The sequence below is a fragment of the Pediculus humanus genome, genomic scaffold, assembly GCF_000006295.1.
Source record: "Pediculus humanus corporis 1103172108260 genomic scaffold, whole genome shotgun sequence".
NCBI classification, from domain to species: Eukaryota; Metazoa; Arthropoda; class Insecta; order Psocodea; family Pediculidae; genus Pediculus; species Pediculus humanus.
This window is the reverse complement of record NW_002987829.1, coordinates 477429-500721: the sequence shown is the minus strand read 5'-3', so window position 1 is coordinate 500721 and position 23293 is coordinate 477429. Positions and strand designations below refer to the sequence as shown.

General features: G+C 26.8%; 3 protein-coding genes across 3 annotated transcripts; all 3 read right to left on the bottom strand.

Annotated features, from left to right (window-relative positions):
• Positions 1–445: 445 nt before the first annotated feature.
• Phum_PHUM491860 (glycoprotein 3-alpha-L-fucosyltransferase A, putative) lies at positions 446–3464 on the bottom strand (the record flags this gene model as incomplete). Its single annotated transcript, XM_002430570.1, has 4 exons — positions 446–764; positions 837–1276; positions 1351–1770; positions 3195–3464. 4 exons carry the CDS (start codon positions 3462–3464, stop codon positions 446–448), a joined length of 1449 nt encoding a protein of 482 aa, XP_002430615.1.
• A 4300-nt stretch (positions 3465–7764) lies between these two features.
• On the bottom strand, positions 7765–12041 carry Phum_PHUM491850 (uncharacterized protein; the record flags this gene model as incomplete). Its single annotated transcript, XM_002430569.1, has 13 exons — positions 7765–7806; positions 8383–8583; positions 8663–8929; positions 9005–9130; positions 9197–9358; positions 9430–9722; positions 9801–9966; positions 10059–10307; positions 10394–10690; positions 10788–11024; positions 11108–11279; positions 11704–11994; positions 12028–12041. 13 exons carry the CDS (start codon positions 12039–12041, stop codon positions 7765–7767), a joined length of 2517 nt encoding a protein of 838 aa, XP_002430614.1.
• Positions 12042–19018: 6977 nt separating this feature from the next.
• On the bottom strand, positions 19019–20455 carry Phum_PHUM491840 (uncharacterized protein; the record flags this gene model as incomplete). The annotated part of the gene is made up of 4 exons (XM_002430568.1): positions 19019–19465; positions 19616–19818; positions 19962–20168; positions 20320–20455. The coding sequence occupies 4 exons, from the start codon at positions 20453–20455 to the stop codon at positions 19019–19021; spliced, it is 993 nt and encodes a 330-aa protein (XP_002430613.1).
• Between the last annotated feature and the right edge of the window lie 2838 nt (positions 20456–23293).

Sequence of the window (23293 nt, the reverse complement as noted above, 5' to 3'; positions counted from 1 at the left end):
ATAAATAAATTTTACAAAAAAAAAAAAATTAATTAATTAAGTTTAAAATAATAATAATAATTAAATAAATAAGAGGAAAAAGGAAAAATAAAAAAATGGAAGACCTAATTAATAAAAAAAAAAAGTCGCGCGCAAATTTTTAAATATTCGTTTGTCATTTGACTAGAGAGAAAAATTTTGGTTTATTTATTTCACGCACGTGCCGTGCACGTATCATCGTACCTTATTTCATTCCAAGAGTACACGTGGGTTCGCACGATCGAACCATTCTTCCTCATTTAAATTTTATTAAAAAATCGTATCAACGATTGATTGATTGATTGATTGATTTTAGTTTGTTTGTTTACATATCGAAACGAGGGCACCGTGACAAAAATCGATTTTTTTTTTATATGCCACACACGGGGGGGCGGGGAGGGGAGGGGGGAGGAAAAACAGAGAAAATTTACGATTCGCGCCAAGACCGTTGCGTGCAAACTCCAGGCCCTCTCCACCATTCGTTAATATCTTTGTAACTTTTCGCTGGATAATTATCGTGTAACATGGCACAAAGTCTGCAGAAAAAATAAGTGTTTATAAATTCTCCAGTACCTTTCCATAAAAAGTAGGAATTGTACAAATCGTCATTTTTATCCAGTGCGTGTAAATAATTAGCAAGAGCTTTGGGTGATTCGAAATCGTCAACGTGTATGTATGAATGTTCCGGTGCGCTTTTAGCATAATCTTCCGGATGTGCACCCATGACTATGGGCAGTACGTCTCTCCTGATGACAAAAAGGACAACAGCGTTAACGTCTATGATGATAATGATAATGATGATGATAATATATACTCACCCCAATCCGTTAACGAATAATTTTTCCGTTATGTAATCACGACAATTTGAATTTTCAAATGCGAGATAAAATTTATAATCTTTGTCCAGCATTTGAAAACACATTTCTTTGGAATCGACTGGAAATCTCGGACATTTTTTACTACCGCATGCCCCATATATGTCCACCCCGATGTATTTTTTCAATTCGTTGGCATATTGAAGTCTGTTGTTTCTTGCCGCGCAATTCGATACGAACCATGCAACGGTTTTTGTTTTGTTTGCCGCGTAATTTTTATCAGGTATAGTTTTCTGTTTCGTTTTAGGATCGTAGTAAACCCAACGTTCGTAAGGTGCCACTATATCGCTGTCGCGTCTATACGTTGCCGTCCAATTGATAACATCGTTAAATTTGATATGTTGCGTGTGATAGGGACATTCCAAAAAATACAATATCCACACCTGTAAAATAAAAAACTAACCTCGTACAATTTTTTACGGGGGGAAGGGGGGGGAAGAACGCGATCGTATAATACCTGTCTGGAGTGACGTATGTGTCCGGGATGTACGAATCGATCCTTAAATAAAATAGCATCGGCATTTTGTGCTTCGGATTGACTTGCTGTCACGGTACACGTGTCCACGGGACATTTCGATTCGATAAAAATGTCTCTTCCAGGTTTTAAATTCCAGGATCCGAGACCGAAATAAAATAAAATTTTTTTTAATTTTTCCGGTTTTTTTTCCACGGGCCGTGGTGGTGGCGACGGCGGGGGTACGAACATCAATTGATTTATTATTCTATCGTCTCCCCAATCTTCGTGCGGCCATAATTTTGCTAATTTTCTACCCGTTTTTCTATTGACACGAGTCGGTAACGGTCTTCGTGTTCCACCGTTGAAAAACCACGGTCTTTCGTTATCGTTTATCAACGCGGAATTATTTGTTTTTAATACCTGGAAAAAATAATAATAATAATAATAACAAACGTAAATTAACTTTTACGAGGTGGGAAAACAAATAGTGGTAGGAAGAAATACAAATAAGGGCAAAAAAAAAATTATTTTCACCAAACAAATTTAGGCAAAAGGGCAAATAATTTATTTTTTTAAAAATCAGGAAGCCAACATAGAAAAAAAAAAAAATTTTTTTCAATTACTCATATAAGATAATTTGTATGACTAACCCTATGGCATTTTTACTTTCAAGATCGAGTGAGAGTAAGTCCAAAAAAGAAAAATGGCGGCGAATTAAGGAAAACACCAAAAAAAAAAAAAAATGGCAAAACGAATTTAGCATTTACGTATACACGATTTGTTGTAAATGTCGAAGAGTGTGGTTGTTGTTGTTGTTGTTGTTGCAATCGGTGACTGACCTTTCATTTTCAATATAAACAATATCAACAAAAAAATACATAATTTTTTTTTTATGGCGCCATTTTACTATTTACGACGACATTTAAAATGAATAGAAAATCGTAATAAAAAAAAATCACCACCACCATCACCACAGGGTAAAATAAATAAATCGAACGATATATCGAAACTCTAAAAAAAATTAATAAGTATTTAATATTATTGACGTGGAATTAGAATCGAAAACAACCGGAACAACAAAAAATTTAACATTCAAAATGAGTATATAAACGAATTTTGATTGTACGTGTTAATTAATTATCAATTTCACGACGATCATTTCCGGTTTAGTTTTTTTCTTTTTTAAAAATGTTTATATTTCAAAATAATAATAATAATGATGATAATAATAATAATAAGGAAATCGTTGCTGTTTTTAAACGATGACATGTAAAAAAATTTTCTTTCTCTTTCTTACACAATCGAATTAACCTTTTGCGTTGTGGAAAAAAAAAATTTAGGTTTCTGTAATAATCGTGACATCGTTAAAAAAATTTTCAAATGAAAGAAATAATAATAATAATAATAATACACAATACAAATCCTCCTCCTCATTCTCCCCCCCACCTCCCCTCCCTAACCTCCGAAAAAGGAAAAAGTTTTACAGCCAAAAAGTCTGCACAGGAAATTTATAAAAAAAAACTAAAAAAAATATGAAAGTAATAAAATAATGTATAAGAATAAGGGGATGGGGGGTAGAATGGGGGGGGAGTGGGGCTCCCGGAGAAAATATCTGGATAAAGTCCAGTTTATCCATTAAATATCAAAATTTATTTACAAAAGGGTTTGAAAAATTTGTATCTCTCATCTTCCCTTTTTTTCTACGACCTCGTGATAAAATTCATTACAATTAAAAAATTTAACAGTCCATTAATGGGGGGGGCGTGGGGGTGGAGGCGGTAATAAAAAGGGAGTGATTGCCCTTATTCCCAACCCGAAAAAAAATTTTTTTTTTTTGTTGTTACCTGTATTAACGATCCACCATTTTCAATTTCATCATCATTTTCAATTTCATTTTCTACATCTTTCCTGTTGTTGGCATGATTGCTGTTTGTTGCCGTTGATATTTTTTGTCCAGATCGCTCCGACGATGATATTTTCATACCTGGTATGATACCACGTGATTCCGTACGAAACGTTTGTTGTACCCATATTGCTCTTTGATGTATATTAACAATAACAAATAAAAATCCGACGATTATTAAAAGATAGAAAATTCTTCGTCGGAGCGACATGTGGGAGTTGGCGGACGACCTCCTCCCGATTATAAGGAGTACCTCCTACTACTCCAGGTTTTCCTAAAAAAAAAAAAAATTTCAATTTATTAACAAACGACGATTATAACATTTTATACACACGATCAAACAACACTTTAAATCTTATTACTATTATTATTATTATCTTTAATGTAAAAAAAAAACATATCTTGTATATCAATACTCCGCGTTATCAGTACTCTCGTCCTTGTTTTTCTATTTAATAAAATGTCGTGGGGGAGGTGAGGGAGGGGGACTCCTAAGTGAGAAAAATACCACCACCTCCTGTATTTAATTACGGTTTTATATTACAATCTTACATAATTTATAAACTTTGTACTACTGATGGGGGGATACAATTTAAACACCGGAAATACAAAATATCTTTTACTATCACTACCACCACCACCACCAACAGCAAAATCTTATCACAAAGAGTAATTTAATATTTAAATTTAAAATCTCTGATTTAATAATAATAATAATGATGACTTCTTTTTTTTATCAAATTTTTTTTTGTTAAAAGTGATGATAATGATCATCGTTATCAATAATTTTTTTTTTTTTTGCTACTTTTTCTTATTTTAATCTCATTAAGAAATCATATTTCAATTTTTTCTGGTGTGTGTGTGTGTGTGGTACAGAGATGATGCTGGAATTTATTTTATCATTATTATCATTCAATTTATCCCTCTGGTAATGATAGGAAAATTGTTTAAATATTAGCAGAAAAAAATTACAAGGTTAACAAGAATTTAAAAGTGAAATAATGATGATGATTTAAAAAAAAAAGGAAAAATTTTGAGGTCATGGTATCGATCAATTACTACTACCCCCCCTCAGGTATTTGATTTCACTGACCTATGTTACATATTTGTCTTGGATACCTACGGGGGGAGGAAGGGAGAAGGAGGGGGACACACACAAATATTAATTATTATAAATAAACCTTTCTGAAGATTGATGACAATAAGATAATTAAAAATTATGAAATAAAAAAAAAATTCCATTATTATTACATAAAAATAAACCTTTTACTTTGCACATTTATTATTATTATTATTATTAAGAAAAACTACACGTACCTTGACCTTTTACGGGTACCTTTTTTTTTTACAATATTAACTTTTAAAATCTTACAAAATATTTATAAACAAAAAAAATTGTTTAAACAAAATCAACTCCGATACCAATTAACACAAATTTAATCTCTTATATTAATTATAACATTTATCTAAGATATAATTACTCGATGGGGGGAGATGGGGGGGGGGGGTAAACGAATAATAATAATAATGTAAATAATTAATACAACAACCAAACAAAAAATTAATTTTGATGTACATATATATATTAATAACACACACACGCGATTTAATAATTTTGAGCACTAAATAAAAAATCAAATTAAAAAAATTTGTTGGAATCGAATGAATTCAAAAAAAAAAAATTTTTAACGGTTTTTTTCGTTTTCCCCCATAAGAAACGATAATGATGATATAATGAAACGGAGTTCGTATTAACAAAACTTTTCACTTTTAATAATCGCAAAATAATAATGATGATTCGTACGATTATTATCGTCATTTACCGTTTAAAAAACGAAATCGAAAAAGAAAAAAAGAAAAAAAAAATGTCACAACGGTCGTTGTAAATAAAAATCCAGAGGCGATTAGGTTGTTTTATAAAAAAAATAAGAGTCAGCATTTTTTTTTTAGCATTTGCATTAGCATCGAGTGTTATTATTTATTAAAATTAAAAATTATTATGAAAAACAAACGCGTTCTACTTACTGATAACCGTCGACATTTATAATTAACGATAAATTTTCTAATACACGTTGAAATATATATATATTGATATACTCACTCTCATCGTCCGACATATTGAAAATGAATAACTACTCATACACGATTTGAAAAACGTTAAATTTAATTAATAATATTCGATTCAGAAATCATATCTATACTTATTATTATTATTAATTACGTATTCGTCGAAAATATAAATTACACTTATAAAATAACGAATTTTTTAAATAAAAATTTACGTTTTGAATTCATGGCGTCACATAATAACATTCACAAAAATTCAAATGAAATATTTAAAAATTTTCATTTTTTTTTCCTCTCGCAACAATAAATCACCGACATTTTTCTTTTTAAAAATAAAAAAAAGAACAATTAATAAATAAATTATCGTGATTAATTACAAAAAAAAAACGAAAAACGCGACAACGCAAAACGAAATTAAAAAAAAAAATTATCGCACGAAAATTTTAATCTGCATTTTTTTTTTAACACTTTCATACATTCTAACGAATTTTAAGTAGTGCCAACTTTTGAAAAAAAAATTTCCTTTAAAAATTTTAAAATTGGAATTAAATGACGTCATCATGTAATCTGTTGTCTAATAAGAGAAAAAAACGGTTTATTAATATATGGAGATGAGATAGAGAAAAAATTTTTTTTTTTTTTTAAATTATTTACTAATCAATCAAACGGATTTGATTTATTATTATTATCGAAACATATTACTGATACGAGATTATTTTATTGTTTTATTTATAAATAAAATATAATAAAAATAAATCGGAAAAAAAATAACAATAAAAATATTTTCTATCTCTATGAATTAAAAAGAATTCGAATAACGGTGGGGGGCGGGGGGAAATAATTTAAGTAATAATCGTTTCGTGATGTATATAAAAACGATAAAAAGAACGAAAAATAAATTTTTAACGTTTTTTTTAAATATAAAATTAAGGGTCCCCCTTTTGTAAATTTTTTTTTCCATAAAACAAAACACACCTGAATTTTTTTTAACCGATCCTTGATTCGATCAAACGATTTAAAAAAAAAAAATTTAAACAATTATTTAAAAAAAACATTTAAATAATAAAACATATCCGTTACAACAAAAAAAAAAAACTAAACATTTTTCTACAAAAAAAAGGAAAATAGGGAAAAAGGGAAAAAGGGAAAATTTTTTCACACATTAAATCCTTACCTCCTTAACGACCGTATCAAAATCTACGAGGAAGCAAAACCAAAAAATAATAATAATAATAATTATTTATTTAAAACGCGAAACGTCACATGAACGAAATAAATAAATAAATAAATAACTTACTGATTATTATTTTATTATTATTATTAAATTAAATTAAAAAAAAATATTAAAAAAATGTTTGTAATGCGCCGCCGGGGGTAGCGCTTGTCAAAACTAAATTTCCATCTGATGGAAAATCCATACAATAATATAGAGGCATGCGCTGTGCCCCTCCCATAAAAAGGTTTTTAATTTTTTTTTTTTTTTTTTTTTTCCCATTCAAAAGATCAACAACATGTTCTCTCTCTCTCTCTCATTTTCCATTTTCCAAAAAAAATTGATTTTTCTCATGTAATTTTTTTTTTAACTCTCTTTTACCGAATACCGAAATAATAATAATAATAATGGGAAATACAAACAGGAAGTACAAAGAAAGCAAAAAAAGAAAATGGCGGATAAACAAATATTAATAGAAAACTTTTTCCGTACAAAAAAAATAACAAAAACGATCTCTAACCGTACGAAACGATGTTTAAACTAAACGAATAAAAAAATTATTTAGTTAATATACGTGTATAATCATCATTATTATTATTAATACTTTCTTTTTTTTTTGTTCGTGTTGGTATCATTGATGGGTAGGTTGGTTGGTAGGTGAAGGACGGACGGACGGATGAAAAATTTAATTCGATTTTAAGTTTTAAGTATCTGAACTATAATTTTTAATTTTTTTTAAACAAATCTGTCGTTATTCTATATTATCATCTTATTGCAAAAACAACAGCAACAGCAACAACAACAGCAACAACAACAACAATAACAACCACAACAAAAACAACAACAACAACCGTTAAAAAAAAACGTTTAACATTTAATAAAAAAAAATAAAAAAAAAATTACGTAATTAATAATTTATTTTATACTCGAGACCTTCGATAAGTAACGTTTTTTTTTCGGGGGGGTGGTTGGGCGAGACGAGTTAGGGGATGCGGGGAGGGGTGGAGGGGGTAAATGTTAGAAAGGATTTTAAATTAATCATAAAAAAAAAAATATTCGTAATGATAACAAGATAAAATAAAAATTTATTTTCTTTTATTTATTTATTTATGTACATATAACATTTAAATAAATTTATTACAAATTTTTTATAAACTTAACAATTAATAATAATAATAATAATAATAATAATAATAATAATTTTACTACAGACTAATATAATTTTTGAGCGCTATTTACGTGTTTGTATTGATATCGAAAGAGTGAGTAAATACTATTATTATCATTATTTTTTTTCTTTTACTTAATTCATTCATTCATTTATTCATTCATTCATTCAGTCATACACGGTATCCTAGACGATAAGAATATTCTAACCGGTCCTACATATAAACTTTTTTTTTTTTAAAAATAAAATAACCGATAATATTTTTTTTTAAAATCAACTTTAAAAATCAATCGATCGATATCGATAAATCAATCAATCAATCAATCAATCAATCACAGCTCCACTTTTTTTTTTTTTTTTTTTTAAGTAACCTTTGGTAAATTCAGTCTCAAATTATAAAAAAATTTATTTATTTTTGTTTGTTTAAAAAAAAAAAAAAAAAACTAAAAAGTAACTAATTGTCATGGTTTAAAAAAAAAAAAAAAAAAAAACTAATATGGGGGCGATATTTAATTAAATATCAAATTTAATAATTTCCCCTTTCCCCCCCCCTCTTCCCAACTCCCCGATCGTATGTACCTTAGATATACATAACACGATTTCATAGAGTGAAAAGGGTTTAATATTAAAATTTTATAAATTATTATCGTCTGCTTGTAATAAATTTTTTAATGTTTTAACATCGTCGGATGATTCGTTTCCATTATCTTTTCTTATCGTGACAGTTGAAGGAGGAAGAGGGAGCGGTGGTGAAGATTTGACAACTTTTGAAATATCATCATTCGAATGATGATTGTAAGGTTCAGGTCCGATCAAACTTAAAACTATCGGTAAAAAAACAATACCGTGAAATAAACCGAAAACGGTCACGAGGAAAAATATCTGAAACAAACAAACAAACAAATTAATTGAGAAAAAATCGGGAGACAATTTTTTTGGGGAGACGGACGGACGGCATTACCTTAAAAAACGTTTGAAATACGTAAGCGTCGGAACTTCCTAAAAGTGCAACGGCGAGGAGTGTCGAAAAAGCTCCATTTGCCGTTGCCGTACCTATATATTTAATTGTTTTCAAAGCTCTTTCCTCTCGAGATCCGTGGAAAGTGAGAAAAATATGGCCGACGTGTGCGGCATAATCGACGCATAAACCAACGGCTAAAACTAGTGCTATACACGATGCAACGTCTATGTATAAACCCCAATAATAAACAAAACCGGAAACGTCAACCTTAAAAAATTTGGAAAACCTTTAAAATTTTTCCCTCAACGTAATTAAAATTTTCCAAGGAAAGAAAATTCTTACCAATGTTAAAAGTACGCATATAAATATCCACCAACATATTTGTACGTCGACAATTAGTATCCCGTTACATATCATTATGCAACAAAGTGCCATACCTAAATTTCTATACATTTCCCGATCGATAACCTGAAAAAGAAAATTTTTAGAGGATTTCCTCGTGGGAGATTTTCATTAACCTTTCGTAGAATTTACCTCATCCGTTACCCAACTTGCAAAAACTTTTGACCAAACCGTTGAAAATCCATCACCGGAAGTTATGTTAGCGTCTTTGACAATTTTTTTTAATTTATTCATCGCCGGTATATATTCTTCGGATCCGCTAAATTTTTTAAATATAAAATCAATCGAAGAGATCTGGAAAATTTTTTCTAAATTATGGAACGATAACAGGTACAAATTTAAAAAAAAAAAAAAAAAATATTTACCGTTATGTTAGGTGTCGGTTCGCCGCAAATCAATTCCTTATCGAACCTGAAATTTTTCTGATATCTCGCACCGTTTGCGCTCCATAAAAATTTCGATAAATATTCTTTAAATTTTTCATCCGATATTTTTTCATTTAATACGTCCACGTGTAATCCCTTTTTGGTATATTTAATAAAACTCGTCGTCCACGTGTCGATATTTTTTATTATTTGACTTTCATTTTTCATTTTCAATGATAATTCGTGGATTTTACTCATTTCTTCCGAATAATTAACCCTACCTATGTAAACGGCTGAAACGAAAATTTATTACGTCATCACTCCCACCCACCAAACAAAAAACATAAAATGACCTATGACCTATGACGAACCTCCATCTTTTCCAACATCTGGATAAAAATGATTCCTTTGACTGTAAAATTGTAAAAGGTATGAATTTTCCGGTAAAAACCATTTCGGATCAAATTTTTGTTTTAAATTTAAATTTCCTTTTATTCCAATTCCAGCTAAACTTAATGTGACTAGAATGACTAATATCTGACAACAACAACAACAACAAACGATTAATTTTTTTTTAAAACGATTGTTTACAAATTTGTTATTGTTTGTTTGTTTGTTTGTGTTATTACCTTTATTGGTAATTTAAATATAAAATTTTTATAAATAAATTCGAAAATTTTAGCTTGATAGGATTCCGTCGCCATTTCCAGGGGTCTGAAATTTTCATGTTTCAAACACCAAACGATAGAATTCCTTTTACCATCAATCCTTTTTTCATCGATGCATAAAAATGCAATAAACATTGTTGTTTGAAAAATAAACATGAATAATATTCCAGCAGCTGTGTAAAGACAAAAAGAATGAAGGGATGGAAGGATCTGAAAAAATAATAATAATTAATTAAAACGAGAAAAAAGGTTGTTTTTTTTTTTTTTTAACGCAAAAAGGTTTAGGGTAAACTAACCGTTAGTGAACCTATTAGAAAAGCTACTAAATCCGTTACCGAAGTCACCGTTATCGATACTCCCGCGTGCCTTAACATGACCGCGATTTTTTCTTCGTGACGTAATTTCCGTTCGGCGACTGTCAAATGTTTCCAACATGAAATTATAACAAACATGTCGTCGACTCCGATTCCCAAAAGTAAAAAGGGGAGCGAAGTGTGTACGGGACCGTAAAAAATTCCAAAAAGGGAACATAGGGAAACGGCGAGAATGAATGAAAGTCCTATGCATAATAATCCTACGCAACCTAATGCGAACTGAAATTTAAACGCAGATAATAATAATAATAATAATAATAATAATAATAATAATAATAATAATTTTAACGAATGAATTATCGTAGGAAAAACTCACTCTTAATTCGACCCAATTAAAACGAGTCGGTAAGGCAATTTGTACGAAAAAAAACATCAATAAACTTCCGACGAATAATTTTCCGACATCTTGAAACATGCTAGCACTACTTATGTCTCCATAACTTCTACCCGCTTCGTAATATAAACGTAAATCGGTATCATCGTGATATTTTTGTGATTCGTTTAAAAGTACGTCGAGGAAACCATGTTCCCACGCTAGAGAAGGCCCCGTTACCTGTAGAAAAAAAAAAAAAAAATTATAAAACTTTAATTATTTATTTATTTAAAAAAAAAAAAGATGGCGACGTCGGCACTTACCATGTCTGCTGTACCAGCAGCATTTCCCGTTTCGTCCATATCTACAGCAGAATAATTCACGTGAGTCATCCATACGTTAAGTAAAGATCCAGCACCGATTATTCTTCCCCTATCATCGTACACAACATCTCCTAATAATTCTTTAAAACTTGTCGGATGACCGTAAACGGGACTAAAAACATAAAATTTGGTAAAAAAAAAAAAAAAATTAGTAAAACAAAATGGCGCGAAAAAGCTACAAAGTTCTCTTGACCGAATTAAATACGTGCAAAGTTGCCCTATAATTTTTTTTATGTTTGTTTTAAACCTCCCCTCCTCCCTCCTCCACCCCTCCTCTACTCTCCTCGTTTAAATTAAGAAAAAGTTTCTTTCTTGCGATAATAATAATAATTTTGGTAAGCGTTTTGTGGCCTCGATGATTAAAAAAAAAAAAATTTTTATCAAGTGAAATATTAGGTCAATGTACACACACACACACTGACTGATATATTGTAGCCAATCATTTTGACTTTGTTAACGAAATCATTCCCGGAGGAAGGGAGGGAGGAGGTGTTCCCCTCCCCCTTCTTATAAAAATATATATATACATAATTTACTTTATTTTCGTCGTGTGAAGTGCTTCGACGACATCTTCCCTATCCAAATTATTTATTATCCTTTCATCGTTGTTCCACAACTGACCTAAATTAACTTCTAAACATAATTTCGGAAGGTTATTGACGATCGAACAATATCGCGTGTATCCTAATATGAGGGACGGATCGAATTGAAAGCCTCCCGAGTCCGAATCTTCTTCGATTGGGGGTAAAAAAAAAAACGATCTTTTTTTTTTCCTTTTACCGAAAAGGCTACTAAAACCTAAAAAATCTGATTTTACGGCTGGAATTCTGGAAGAAAAAAAAAAAAAACAAAAAAAAAACATAAATGTAAACATAATCAGTAACATTCATACAACAACAACAACAACAATCGACTAATACATATAAACAGGAAAAAAATAATAATAATAATTAAAGGGTAAATAACCTTTTCTATTTCTATTACACTCTAATCAAAACATTTACATAATTTTTTTATTTTATTAATATTTATCAAATTATTATTATTATTATTATTTTATTTAAAAAAAAAAACTACTACAACTTGTCGTAAAACGAAATTAGACTCGGGATGGTGGGAAGAGAAGCGGAAAGGGAAAGAGGGGGGGAGGTCAAAAGGTAAATGGGATTACAGTGGGAAATCGAGCGTGTTTGTTTGTTCGTTTGTTTGTTTTTAATAATAATTAATAGGATTCAAACAATGTTTGTTAATCGTCGCATAAGCTCATTAAAACTTTGTCGTCTTCGTTAAAATTTTGTTTTTGTTTTGTCTTTAATCCTAAAACAAAATATTATTATTATTATTATTATTATTATTATTATTATTTTTAAATATTTTGTTGGGATAAATTTAAAAAAAAAAAATCTCTGTGAGGAGCAGGAGTAGGAGGAGGAGGTAAGGGGGTGGTTGTGGTGGTGGTGGGGGAGGAGGAGGAGGGGGAGGTGGATTAGCTAAACATTAATTATCGATCGGTTGATTTTTTACAATTTGAAATTTAAATTCTTTGTTTTGTCTACGTTTGAAAATTATTTTGAACACATTTTTAGGTTTTAAAAAAAAAAAAAATTTCTTTTGAATGTTTACGAAAAAGAAAAATCGTGATCGTGACTAAACGGAAAACTACAAATAAACAATAATAATAATAATAATAACGTGCCCCCCCTCTCTCTCTCTCTCTTTTTAAAAAGTTAACTTTGTTTGTCCCCTTTATATAGTAAAATGACAAATTAGCATTTAACATAATTAAAATTTTAAATTTTTTTTTTTTTTTTATTTATAATCGTTAAGGAAACGTAATAATAATAATAATAATAATAATAATAATAATAATAATAATAATAATAATAATAATAATAATAATTTCTTCCTTTTAGTTTTCTAACTAATTTAACGTTAACAAACGATGATAACCTTGAATTTTTTTTTTTGTTCTATTGACGAGAGATACAAGTTTTTAGTCAGGTAGTCAGGTAGACAAAGACAAAACTTTTTACCTTTGCATTAATAATCGCGATTCGAATGATTAATAATTAAATAAATAAATAAATAAAGTAAATCACCTGAAACAAACATCTTCCCATGTTGTATTGTCAACGGACATTGTTATTATTTTTTTCCGTACTTTTTCAACCTGAAACAAAAAAACACAAAGACAATTTAAATTTGTTTTTATTTATTGACACGTTCATCATCATCATCATTTTTTTTGTTTGTTTGTTCTCTTTCCGGTTGTTATTTAAAAACTCTTTCATCCTATACACAAATCCTTCGTTCTTATTTATTTATTATTATCATTAAAAAAAAAAACACAAAAAAAAAAAAAAAAAAAAATTATCCAAAACGTTTGACTAACATTCATGCTTTTTTTTTTTTATGTTTATGTTTAATTCTAATTAAATTTAACCTTTGAACTCTGAACTCAATGACGAAGTGTTCTCGTGTGTGTATATACTCATATTATTATTATTATTATTATTTTAACTTAATGAACCACGTTGAATAATTTTAAACCGTGTGTGACAATAAATTAAAGGTTGTTTTTTTTTTTTTTTTTATCCTTTTCCGGTGTTTAATTATTATTATTATTAATACTAAAAAGCATTTTTTTTAATTTCTTTTATTATTATTATTATTATTATTATTATTATCATCCTTGAATTTTCTTGTTTTTGCCAACGTATTTTTCATCAAATTCAACTTCATTTTTTCCAGTTAATATGATGGCCTTGGACACTTTTTTTTTTCCTTTTTCTACACACAATGATCGTATGTTGTTTAAAAAAAAAAAAAAATTGTAATTTGCTCAAACGTAATAAAAAAAAAAAATTCCAATTTATTCATTTGTTTACAGTAAAACAAGTATTAATAATAATAATAATAATGAAATTAATATTAAAATGACGTCAAAGTTAAAAAAAAAAAAAAAAAAAAAACCCGCTTTAAATTAAATTACTACTTTTTAAATGTTTTCGTTTGTTTGTTTGTTTGTTTGTTGTGTTATGTAGGAATTTAATTCCATCGTATATAAAGACAAATATTAAATAATAACGAAAAATGGGGAGGGGGGTTAGGGGGCATAACGATATAAAAAATTCAAAATGTTTCAAATTTGTTTTCAATGAATTTAACTAATCGATAAATTTAATTAATTATTTCACACGCACACACAGATATTAATATTCTATTAAAATATTGATTATTAATTAATCATTATTATCATTATTATAGATAATATATAAACACACAAAAGCATTTTTTTTTTATTTTTATAAAAGTAGGCGTTGGGCATATCATTCATGTGAAAATTAAATCATTCTCAATTGACTGAATGACTCAAAAAAAAAAAAAAAACATTCAAATCAATTTTACATTATTTTTTTTTTTTTTTTTTTATGTCAGCCCATACATAAATTTTTATTAATACTACATAATACATCCATTATTAACATTTCTTTTTTTTTCGAGCCTATATTTAAAATTTTATAATTTTTTATTATGTTAAAAAAACATATGACGCCATTTTTTTTTTTTTTGAATGTCTGATGACTGTAAATAAAACAATAAAATTAATTTTTCTTTTGAACTATTCTTCGACTAATGATTTTATTATCGTGGTAGGTTTTTCTTTTCTTTTTTAAAGTTAAAATTAACACAAGACAAAAAAATATAATAGTAATCGATAAAACAATAAAAACGTGGCGGAAGGTAACGGGGGGGGGGGAGCGGGGGAAAGACTAATATCGTTTTGTAAATAAACTCATACAATGGAAAATATCGGTTAGTTTGAACTTTAATACTAATTATCTTGCTTTGTAAAAAAAAAAAAAAAAAAGAGCGTACAATAAAAAACAACAACAACAACAACAACGACAACAACGACGGGTTTTCATTCGTTGGAAAAAATGACGTCTAATTAATACATAAGAAAATGTGATAACAATGATTTTCTTACACTATATGAAAACAATGAAAGTTAAAAAACAAACAAACAAACATTTTCCTGTCGAAAATAACGATTGTTAATTATTCAAAAAAAAAAAAAAAATGAAAAACTGACAGTGAAGTTTGGTACAACAACAACAACAAATCAATATAACAACAATGAAAGGGTTAAAACAAAATTTAGGGAATAGGGATGAAAGAAATAAATTGATTAACGATATTAAAGATGGCTGACGACATTTTATGAACATAATAACCATTAGAAACATAACTAAAATGAAAGCTAACTGTCCTGTCATGGAAAACCTTGAAACTTAACCGCTTCATGTAATTTAATTAATATTTAAATTAAAAACTCAAATTTTTTTTTTTTTTTACCTCTTGTATGACGTGAGGTTCAAGAACGTTTGGTCCTGTTAAAAGAAGGTATTGAATTCTATAACCTTCTTTGAATTTTTCTATTATCCAATCAGTGTCACGTTTAAAATCTGAATTTTGTGGTATCCATAATTTTATAGGATTTTTTTCTTGTCTAAATCTTAGTAAACCTAAACTTCCTATTGCCGTAAATACAAGGCAACCGATTAGAAATTTCCATGGATGTAATGCGATTGTATAACCGTACCTGAAAATATTAAAAAAAAAATATAGTTTCATGTCTCATATCCTCCCTTTTATACTGCAGCACAATTTTCAAATTATGTTTTGAGAATAATAATAATAGTAACAATTTTTCGTTTTATTAAAAAAATCAATTAAATACATAAAAGTTTTTGTTAATTAATATAAAAACCATAAAATTAATTTTCAAATTGAAAATTGATGAGGCATTTATCTTATTATGTTTTCTCACATTAAGATAATGAAAAATTTAACGGTTGGCGCGCAAAAAAAAAAAAAAAAACAAAACGAAAAATTTCGAATAAAAAAAAAAAAGAACGTTGTTAATCGTTGTTTTCGAAATTGTAATTTGTTGTAAGTGATGAATAAATTTTTAAATTAAAAACTACTTTAATTTGAAAATCTGTGGAAATTGAAGACGGAAATTAAAAATTTTTTTTTAAACGAATTTTTTTTTGATTTAGTAAATGTTAAAAAAAAGGAAAAACCATGACGTGAGGATAAATAATTAATAATTAATAAAAGTCTTAAACTCACCAATAAAATAATTTTTCAATATTTCCAACTACAACTTTTTTTAATCTATGAAATATTGAATTTCCTGATTGACCCATGGCTTCTTTAACTTTTCAATCATTTGAGCACCGCCAACTTATTCATAATACTGGCGGTAACAATAGCGTCTTGCGATGACGGTTATTTTACTTTTTTGTCGCAACTACGACAAAAAATTATTCGTGCGACATTATTCGCTTTTAACTAATAAAACACAATGACATCGTCCATCTTGAATTTTTATGACACTTTTGTGTGTTCCTTAACAATATTTTTTCACATCTAGAAAAAACATAAATAATAATAATAATAATAAGGTTCTGTTGTAAAAAATTGCTTTAAAAATAATAATTTTTTTTTTTTTATACATAATTTGAGCATTTATAATTACTCTAAAGTAATAAAAAGTTCTTAATTAGTATTAACACTGCTGTATAGGCTAGTGCTTTTAGCACACAAATCTTTATTTCACCTTAATATTATAACTAATCATATTCTATTAAAAATCAGTAGACGATAATTTAATTTATTAATATTTTAATGAAGATTTAAATAAGATTACAACTGTTGTTCATAACAGATACTTAAAAATGTCAACAGTAGTATAGGATAGACTATAAGACTATTACATACTGCATGCATTTATTATTATTTCTTTCCTATTAATAAAATATTATTAAAATTAACAACAGAAAAGATAGATAAAGAAAAAGTTCTATTATAGATAGTTTATCATGATTTTAATAAAATTATTCTTGTAAAGAAAGTATAATACCTTATTTCAAAGACAATCGAAGATTAACATAAAAACAAAAAAAAAACAGTTTTAAAATCTATTATGCAATAATTAAATCATTTTTAAAACTATATATATAATAATATGTATATACTATGTAGTGGAGTAAAAACTAATAAAAACAATGTACTAATAATATTAATTATACTAATACTAATTATTAGAATATCTTTAAACAAATACTTACAATTATTGACAAAACGACAAACATGTCACTTATTTCAAAATACACTTGATCCTTTAATAAAATATAAATAAGGTTTTATGATAATAATTTTAACTTTAAACTAACAGTGGAGATGGTATATAAATAAATAAAAATCAGATGCTATTATTATTAATTATTTTGAATATTATCACTTAATAATATTAATAAAAACAAGTTAAAAACAATTTGTAGCAATTGTTACTTTTATCCCTTTTTCTCTCTAATATAATTAATAGGTTGAGTTACAAAAACAAAAAAAAATCTTTTCATCAATGTAAAAGCTGTCTGTCAAATGTAACATTTAAAAATATAAATAATAACTAATATTAAAAAGCTATAATCTATTCAATGATATTTTGGATAAACATTTTTAAAACTTATAATAATAATAAAACAAAATAAAACGGTTTTTTTAAATTAAATCTCCGAAAAAAAGCATCACACTTAATAATTGAATAGAAACTTTGGAGCCACCATTTTTAAAAATGCAGATTTTCTAGAAAAAAAAAAAAGAAAAGAAAAAAGCTTCGCTGAGAGGGCGTTTCTATTTAATCCCCTTTAAACCGCGCTTTCATATAATAAAATCCAAAAATTTTCTCCATGTATTTATTTATTTTTATTTTTATTAAATATTTCGAGGTATGAAAGGCCCCCCAATTAAATTTTTTTTTTTAACAGAAAGGAAAAAGAATAAATAATTGTTCATTTAAAAGAAAAAAAAATTTTTTTATTTGAAAGAAACACAAAAAAAACATAATAAACATGTATAATATAATTAACATAAAAATCTTTTTTTTTTTTTTTTTTTTTTTCCGGCAGTTAAATTAAAATAATTTATTTAATTACAAATTTATTCAAATACAAAATAATTTATTATCAGTCTAAAAATTATAAAGAGTTTAAATTTTATGCAAGGAAATGATTGAGAAAAAATGTTTAAATTTAATAAATTACACTTCCTCCATTTTTTCTATTAAATATCATAACATTTAAATTTTTCCTTTTTTTTATTAAACAACAATTTTTAAAATAAAATTTAAAATTTAAAATCATATTTAAGAGAGAGAGAGAGAGATATTAATAAATCATTTACTTTTTCATTTAATGACAATTTACAAAATTTACAAATAATATATATATATATATATATGAAAAAAAAAAAAAAAAAAAATAGTGTATTTCAATAATTGGATTTTATTTATTTATTTATGTATTTATTTAAGAAAACAATGAATGAATGAATGAATAATTTCAACAAATTATTATCATTTTTAAATAACCGACCCATTATTATTATTATCATAATTATTATTTATTACGTAACAAAATATTATTGAATATTTATTTAATTATCATTTGTTTTTTTTTTTTTTAAAATAATTATTATGACATTTTCATTAACGGAATGGTTTTTTAAATGTTGGTCTATAAATAAAATTAAAATACACAAAATTTTATTTTAAAAAAAAAAATTGCATGATTAAAAAAATTACAAATTAAATTTCATTCGAAAGTTTAATGCATTTTAATTCGGTTTAATCGTATTGACCAAAAAAAAAATTTTTTTTTTTTTTTGTAGCGAGTTGAAAATAATACTGAAAACATGATTTTTAATTTATTTCTTTCTTTCTTTCTTTTTTCTCGGTTATTATTTATTGCAAATAAATATTTTTCAAAATTAAAACATATTTTATGGGTTACCACCTTCTTTTTGTTCTTTTTCTTTATTATATCTTTCGAGTTCTTTCATAAATTGTGCCTTTGGTTTCATAACACTAGATCTATCTCCTCTGCATTTTGGACAGTACCATTTACCCTTGGGTTTTACACCGAGCGAAACACATGAGAAATGAAACCACTCGTAAGGACACAAATCATTGTCGCACATAATCATTTCTCCATATGATATTTGATCACATAAACAATATGTCGGTTCGTCAGGATCTATTGGAATTTCATCGTCATGAGTTGGCGAATCGTCTCTTTGATGCTGATGAGATTGAGATTGTTGTTGTTGCAATGTTCCCTGTCTACTTTTTCTCTTTTTCTTTTTACCTGCATTTGCAGCACCTGTTTTCTTTTGAGAATTACCAGAATTCGAATTTAATGATGAAGTTTGTTGTTGTGAAGTCGTTACCTGATACCAAAAAAAATTTATTTCAGATAATACTAAAATAATATGTTTCCTTTTTTTTGAACTCGAAACTTGAAGTTTATAATGTAAACTTCATGTAAGTAAATATACACATCTACTTTAAAAAACTTTGAAAAATGATTTTATTCTTACAGGTTCAGGTAATGGCAATGATTCTAAACCTATGGGCAAATCACTGCCAGGGCCGATATCAGTTCTAGTTCTCCTAGCTCTTTTTGATTGTCTTTCACCTACAGAATTGTTATTATTATTATTTGACAATGATACTGAATCTCTGTGAGTAATATTACTGTCTTTGTTTGAATCTTGCAAATCTTGATCTTTACCAACATCAGCTAAAAATAAAAATTTATCATTATCATGAGATCCTTTAATAACCTTACTAATAAAACTTGAGCAACATTAATTTGATGTTTAATAATAATAATTAATTTAATATGACATAAATAAAACTATGTATTAGTAAATTGCAACTAACCTAAGTTTCTGTAATCTAATTCTAACTGTCTAGCTTTATTTTCGATGAGATCTTGTAATTGTTGAATAATTTGAAGTTTTTCATCTCCGACTTCTTGGGCTAATATTAAAGCTTGTTGAATTTTAACCAATGAATTACGTTTTCTAGCAGCAGAATCAGAATCTTTTTGAAGTGATTCCTGCTGTTGCTCAACTTCTTTCAATAGACCTATGGTGAGACATAAAATTTAAACAAAATAATAAAAAAAAACCTTGTATTTGTTTAGTTAATTTTTCATTGAAATAACCTTAATTGCATTGTATCTATTGAAATCAGTTACACGGTCGTTCTTATTTGTTTTTACGTAAATGGAACCCACCTTGATATGTAACATCTAATTCACGAACTCTAGATATATGACGCTGCAAGTCATCAGGAAGATTTTCCACACAATCTAGATAATTTTCTATATAAGTTGCTGAATACAACGCTTCCACAGCCGCTTGATTTAACATGTTTCTTTTGTATTGCGGCTTTTTACATAATAAAAAATGTAATTTATTAACTTATACATGAAATACTTTTGGAATTATTTGGTGTCCTAACAAGAAACTTATGTTTTCCAGAAAGCATTTAAGTAAAATTGAAATTTATGGGAAAGAGTAACATGCAGGCTAATCTTTAACATCATAACTGTTTATCTGGGAAATAAAATTATTTTTACAGGGAATTTTGTCGCAACTATTGCAACACACGCATTTCACACGAATTTTTTGCAAAAAACAGTTGAAAGTGAATTATTTTTCGTATTATTTTGAGTACATGGTTTAGATTTATTTGTAATTTATAACCTTTACTAAAAATAATGTCTTCAGATTGCGTTAGTAATGGATATGATGATGCCTCCAACAGCTCCACGCGGTAAGTTTCTTTTACTTATCTAATAATGCAGTCATACGTAAGACGTAACGGTTTTTTTTTTATAGCGCCTGTTTTAACAATGGCAAAGCCTGTAGAGATTTTTAATATGATATGAGTCATTTATAATGATTTAAATGTAATTATTTTTCTTACTTAAACTTTAAAAAAGAACTAAATCAAAGTTTTTTTTTAGAATTTTTATCGAAATTTTTTTCATCGAATTTTCTTATAATTTTTCTTTTTATCTATTTGCCATTTTTTACTGAGTATAAAATTGACATATTTCTTTGTACTACCTCATGCTAATATTAAGGAATCCAAAAAAAAAAAAAAAATTGATATAATTTTTTTTTACTTATCAAATGATCATATGTTCTTATCTATTTTATAATTACACATTTAAATGTTAAAATGTTTAATTTTAAAATTTTTAAAATGTACATTTTAACATAAATTATTTGAATTTCATTCTCATGTAAAGATCTATTTCGAATAACTAATTGTTGGTGGCATCTGAATTTTTCGATTGTTGTGTTTAAACCAAAGCAATTTATTATGTAATTGAACCATTTTTTTGAATTAAAAACATTAATCATGATTTATGATAAATTGGGTAAAAAATTTTGTAATTATCAGTTTCGATAATCAATTAAAGCCATTGAGTCACTTGAAATCACTCGATTTCGATTTTAAAAAGGAATTTCAAACTATCATTTTTACTATATATGTATTTAATGTATTTATTTAATATTAATGACATGGCTTCCTACTTATTGATAACCTTAGTATGATCTCAGACAAAGTAAAGATTTTATTTTTCTCCCCCCTCCCCAATAAATTCGTCTATGATTATTAATTTCAAATACTTTATTATATTAATAATCGTTGTTACAATTAAATAATTCAAAATAAAATTTTTTGTATTGATTCATAATGAAATGGTTAAGTCGGTTTAAAATCAGGTATCATTAGGCTTTAAGTTGATCAATTCGGTTTTTTGAGATTCATTTATATCATCAATAGTGTAATTCAGTTCATTCTATTGTCAGGTATTGTATTGTATTAGGTATTTCAGAAATTCAGGAACAAAAATGATTTTTGTTAAAACTTGCACATTATATTTCATTTAATGTCACAGTCGTTTGTTAAATTCATCAAACTCATACATAAAAAAAAAAAAAATTATGAATTAAGGTTTGTTATGTGTAATTGCATCGATGAGTACAAAAATTATCAGGCTTGTGTGCATGTACCTATTTTAATATGATTAATAACTTTATGAGATGTTGATTAGATTCATGCGAGTATTTTTCACATAAGCAAAACAGTTTAGCTTAGCTAACCCATAATTTAAAAAAAAAAAATGTTTGATTTTCTACAAATATGGTTTGATAAACCTGGATGATAAACCTTTTGTAATTAATCATTTAAAACGTTTTTAATGCACTTGAGGTTTGCTTTTAGAAAATAATTTTGATGAAAAAGGGGTTATAATTCTCATATATATAATTTATATAAACTTTTACATAAAAAATATTTTTAAAACCACTCATTTTTTTTTTTTTTTTTTTTTTACCTTACATGGTTTATTTAAAGTCAATAATAAAAGGGAAGGAAAGTATGTTTTTAGTCTATTTATTTAGTTTTTAAATAATTCCGTTAGATTGTGTTCAATTTAAAAAAAAAAAATAAGTAAAATTCATTTTTAAATTTGAAAAAATAAAATAAAACAGTGTAAATATTTGATGTTGCATTAATATAATGGACTCATAATGTTCCTTTTGGTCAAAAATAATTTACTGAATCACTTTTATTATTATTATTATTTTTTGAGTGTGCATTAAGACAATAATGTTGCTTTTATCCTTTTTTTTTTTTTTTGTTCAATTATAATTTTAGTTAGTTTCCTGGAAAGCTCAAAAAAAAATAATAGTAATAATAATAAACTTTTTTATTTATTTATTTTTTTTTTTTGACGTTATTAAATAAAAAAAAAAAAAAAAAAGCTAAAACTGTAATGATAATGATGATAATAATAATAATGGGGGGGAGATAAAAGGGAGACGTGCATGAAAAAAAAAAAAAAATTAGTTAATCCGTTGGTTTTTTGTTTTTTCAATTTTTACAACAAATCGAATTTTAATTCTTAAAATTAAATTTTCTTTCGAATCGACTCGTTGCCATAAAGTTTCTAAAAAAAAAAAAAAAAAAAAAAAAAATTCTGTTCGTTTGTTAAAATCATTTCTAGAAGTTTCTCTTTCGCTGGGCATTAATTAACCCAAAAGTTCCATTTGTTTTTTTGTTTTTTTTGTTTGTAACGGTTATAATTTTACTTTTGAATTGCATAATAATAATAACAACAACAATAATCATTATTATTACTATTATTATTATTATCCTTTCTTAATTATATGTTATTCTTAGTCTTAAAA